We start from the raw sequence: 3,902 nt of genomic DNA, 5'->3' as shown, positions 1-3,902 counted from the left end.
ATGGTTGTGAGCCACCATGTGGTTGCTGGGATTTGAACTCTGGACCTTCGGAAGAGCAGTCGGGTGCTCTTACCCACTGAGCCATCTCACCAGCCCTGGCGCACGCTTTTAATCCCAGCACATGGGAGGCAGAGACAGGTGGGTTTCTGAGTTCGAGGCCAGCCTGGTCTACAAAGTGAGTTCCAGGACAGCCAGGACTACACAGAGAAACCCTGGCTCAAAACAAAACAAAACAAAATAGTGAGGTGAAATTATTCAATCAACCAACAGGTACATATATCAGATCATATATACCAAATACTGTGTGCTCATTTTGAGACAAAAGGATTCTAGGACAGTTAATTTCCTTATTTAAAGAGTCTTATATAATAAAGGCTTAGGATGTCGTAACATTCTGTGCTGGCTGGTTTTGCATGAAAACTGAGCAAGAATTGTCACAGAGAAAAAGTCTCAGTTGAGGAAATGCATTAGAGAGATCAGCTGCAAGGCATTTTCTCAATGATCGACCCATGGTGGGCGGGGCCATTTCTGTACTAGTAGTCCTGGATTCTATAAGAAAGCAGGCTGAGCAAGCTAGGGGAAAGCAAGCCAGTAAGCTAGCAGCATCCCTCCATGGCTTCTGCATCAGCTCCTGCTTGAGCTCCTGTCCTGACTTCCTCCAATGATGGACTATGATGTGAGGGTGTAAGCTGAATAAACCCTTTCCTCCACAACTTGCTTTTTGGTCATGGTACTTTCATCACAGCAATAGAAATCCGAACTAAGACACATTTTCAGAGAAGTTTTCCAAGTGAGCAATGCTCTTAGTTCTTCTAACTGTAAAGTATCATTTTAGTATCCAGATCTGTAAAAATTATATTTGGTTAACAAAGTGTTTCAGAATTCTAGTGGCTCCTACCCGAGAGTCAGGTCAAAAGGGACAAACAGAAAAGCTGTACCTGAAAGCCACCACACTAGCCTGCACTGTGAGGATCAGGAGGGATTAGAATGTGCTTTGTCTACCTGGATTAGTGCCCTCTCTACACTCATGTACATGTTTCTGGCTTTAAGAGTAAAGGCAAGAGGGCAGGGTGTGGTGGCACACATCACTGATCCCAGCACTTGGGAGGCAGAAGCAGGCAGATCTCAGTTGCATGCCAGCCAGGGCTACATAGTGAGGCCTTGATTAAGAAAGGAAAAAAAAAAAAAAAAAAAAAAATCAACCAAAAAGAACAAAAGAGTAGGGAAGAGTCCGAGGTGTATCTTAGTGCATACCTGTAATCCCAGAATTCAGGAGACAGAGACAAGAGGACCACTCCAAATTTGAGACCAGCCTAGACTACATATTCAGACCCTGACTCAAAAGAAAAAACAACAAAAAAAAGTAGGAAAATTAAAAGAAATTCCATTTTCTTTACCATCCTGGTTAAGAATGGTCTTAATTATTTAGGGAGTTTTAAGTCCTAAGTCACATTGTGGGTATGTTAGTGGTTTTTTTGAATCATAATGAATAAAATCATGACTATATAAAAACCTGACTGTATATGTGGCTGCTACAGAAAGCTAGATTTCTAAGTAACAAATGAGCACCGTCTCAACTCAGGAGCAAGGCTAGCATCATACATACTAATACTCTCTCTCCTGCCTTCATCCTCTTTGACTACTGTCTCCTTCTTCTGGAGGTCCTGAGCCATTTGACTGGAATTCTCTTTGTCACTTGACAGAGAATCACAGGCCCCATAAAATTTCTTCTCAGCAGCTTCTTCATCAACTTTCTCCAAAGGATGGATCTTTACAATCTTCACCCTGAGCATTTTCTCCTTCCCAACCTACACACGAGATGCAAGAGGAAGTGAGGAGACACTTAGTAAATACAACTAGACACCTACAAAGATACACACCATGATCCAGTATACCTAATGTGGTGGTTTTCATAAAAATGCCCCCATAAGCTCATATATTGAAATGTTTAGCTTTCAGGGAATGGTACTATTTGAAAGGATTAGAAGATATGACCTTGTTAAAAGAAGTGTATCACTGGCTTTGATGTTTCAAAAGCAAAAAGCAAACCAGTCCAGTGTCTGTCTGTCTGGCTATCTGGCTATCTCTCTGTGTATGAATCAGCAAGAGCTCCAGTTCCATGTGTGCCACTATACTCCCCACCATGATGAAAATGGACTAAGCCTCTAAAACTGTACGCTGGCCCCCAATTTTTTTTTTTTTTTATTTTTGGTTTTTTGAGACAGGGTTTCTCTGTATAGCCCTGGCTGACCTGGAACTCAGAAATCCGCCTGCCTCTGCTTCCCAAGTGCTGGGATTAAAGGCGTGCGCCACCACACCCAGCTGCCAGCCCCCATTTTGATGCTCTTATAAGAGTTACTTTGGTCATGGTGTCTCTTCACAGCAATAGAACAGTGACTAAGACACCTAGCAAACAAAAACTCATGCAAACTCTATAAAGTATCCAGGCATAGTAAACTTTGCTCCTCATATTTCTAGGCCTAAATATACATTAACAAATAAGCCAGGCAGTGGTGGCACATGCCTTTAATCCCAGCCCTTCGGAGGCAGAGGCAGGCAGATTTCTGAGTTCGAGACCAGCCTGGTCTACAAAGTGAGTTCCAGGACAGCCAGGGCTGCACAGAGAAACCCTGTCTCGAAAAAAAAAAACAAACAAAAAAAAACCAACAAAACAAAACAAAAAGAAACAATGTACTTTTTTACTCTGACAAAAGTAAAAAGTAGTAACCAGTACTGATCAGCTATTGTCTTATCTTGAATTCATCTCTGACACAAGTCAACATCAACACCTATGGAAATGTTCCCTCACTACTTTTCTTCATATTCTTCTGCCTTATATAAAGTGAGTCTGCTTTCCCAAACATACAGGTATTTAAAAAAAAAAGTTAGTTTCAGCCAGACATGGTAGTATATGCCTTTAATCCCAGCAGAGGCAGGCTAATAAATCACTTTGACTTTAGCTGGACCACAGAGCTAGGCAGTCTCAATAAATATATAAATAAATTAATTAATAAATAAGTTAATTAATTTAGAAAATCAAAAAACAAAACAAAAACAAGCCAGGTGGTGGTGGTGTACACTTTTAATCCCAGCAGTCAAGTGGATCTCTGAGTTTGAGGACAGCCTCATCTATAGTGACCAGTTCCTGAACAGCCAGGGTATACAGAGAAACCCTGTCTCAAAAAACAAACAAACAAGAATACAGACACTTACCTCAAAGTCACACTCTTCTCCCACGGCATATTTGGTCATGATTTCTAACCAGGCAGAGTCGACAAGCTTCTCTAAGGAGGCTGTGTTATGGTGAACCATTTCCAGAACAAGCTTCTCGTACCAGTTAGGGAACTCTTCCTTCAAACTAAATATATGTCAACAGTTAGCAAAGAAATACAAAAGCCTTTTCCAAGAGATTTCAACTCAAACTTTTTGAGTTTGTGTTGCCCTGGAACTCTCTATGTAGACCATTGACCACTAAACTCAGAACTGTCTGCTCTGCCTCCAAGAGTGCTGGAATTAAATGTGTGTGACTTTAGGCTCAGCCCCATTTACTTTGCTTTCGCAGTGCACTTTCTTCCAAGTGCACTTTCTTCCTGTCCTTTGATTATGAGTTTCAAACGCATTCGCTCACCTCTCACAATACCCCTGAGATGGCCAGCGCTCTTACTTTATAGTCAAAAGCTTCAGGAACGGTTACCGGTCAGTCCCTGACTTGTGTCTAAAGCCCTCACAAAGTACAACAATGACTTTACATCAGAGTTCCTTCACGGGGCTGGAGAGATGGCTCAGTGGTTAAGAGCACCGACTGTTCTTCCAAAGGTCCTGAGTTCAAATCTGAGCAACCACATGGTGGCTCACAACCATCCATAACGAAAACTGATGCCCTCTTCTGGAGTGTCTGAAGA

General features: G+C 41.9%; 1 protein-coding gene across 1 annotated transcript in view; it reads right to left on the bottom strand.

Annotated features, from left to right (window-relative positions):
- The window catches only part of Baz1b (bromodomain adjacent to zinc finger domain 1B), a 56,353-nt gene that overhangs the window by 39,990 nt on the left and 12,461 nt on the right, over positions 1 to 3,902 (bottom strand). The window contains exons 3-4 of the mRNA XM_021222545.2: positions 3,214 to 3,358; positions 1,607 to 1,808 (exon numbers count right to left, since the gene is read on the bottom strand). Of these exons, the coding sequence (XP_021078204.1) occupies positions 1,607 to 1,808; positions 3,214 to 3,358 (347 nt within the window). The remainder of the gene's footprint in view (positions 1 to 1,606; positions 1,809 to 3,213; positions 3,359 to 3,902) is intronic.

Source organism: Mus pahari, chromosome 23 (genome assembly GCF_900095145.1).
Source record: "Mus pahari chromosome 23, PAHARI_EIJ_v1.1, whole genome shotgun sequence".
Lineage (NCBI taxonomy): Eukaryota > Metazoa > Chordata > Mammalia > Rodentia > Muridae > Mus > Mus pahari.
This window is presented reverse-complemented; position numbering and strand designations above follow the sequence as displayed.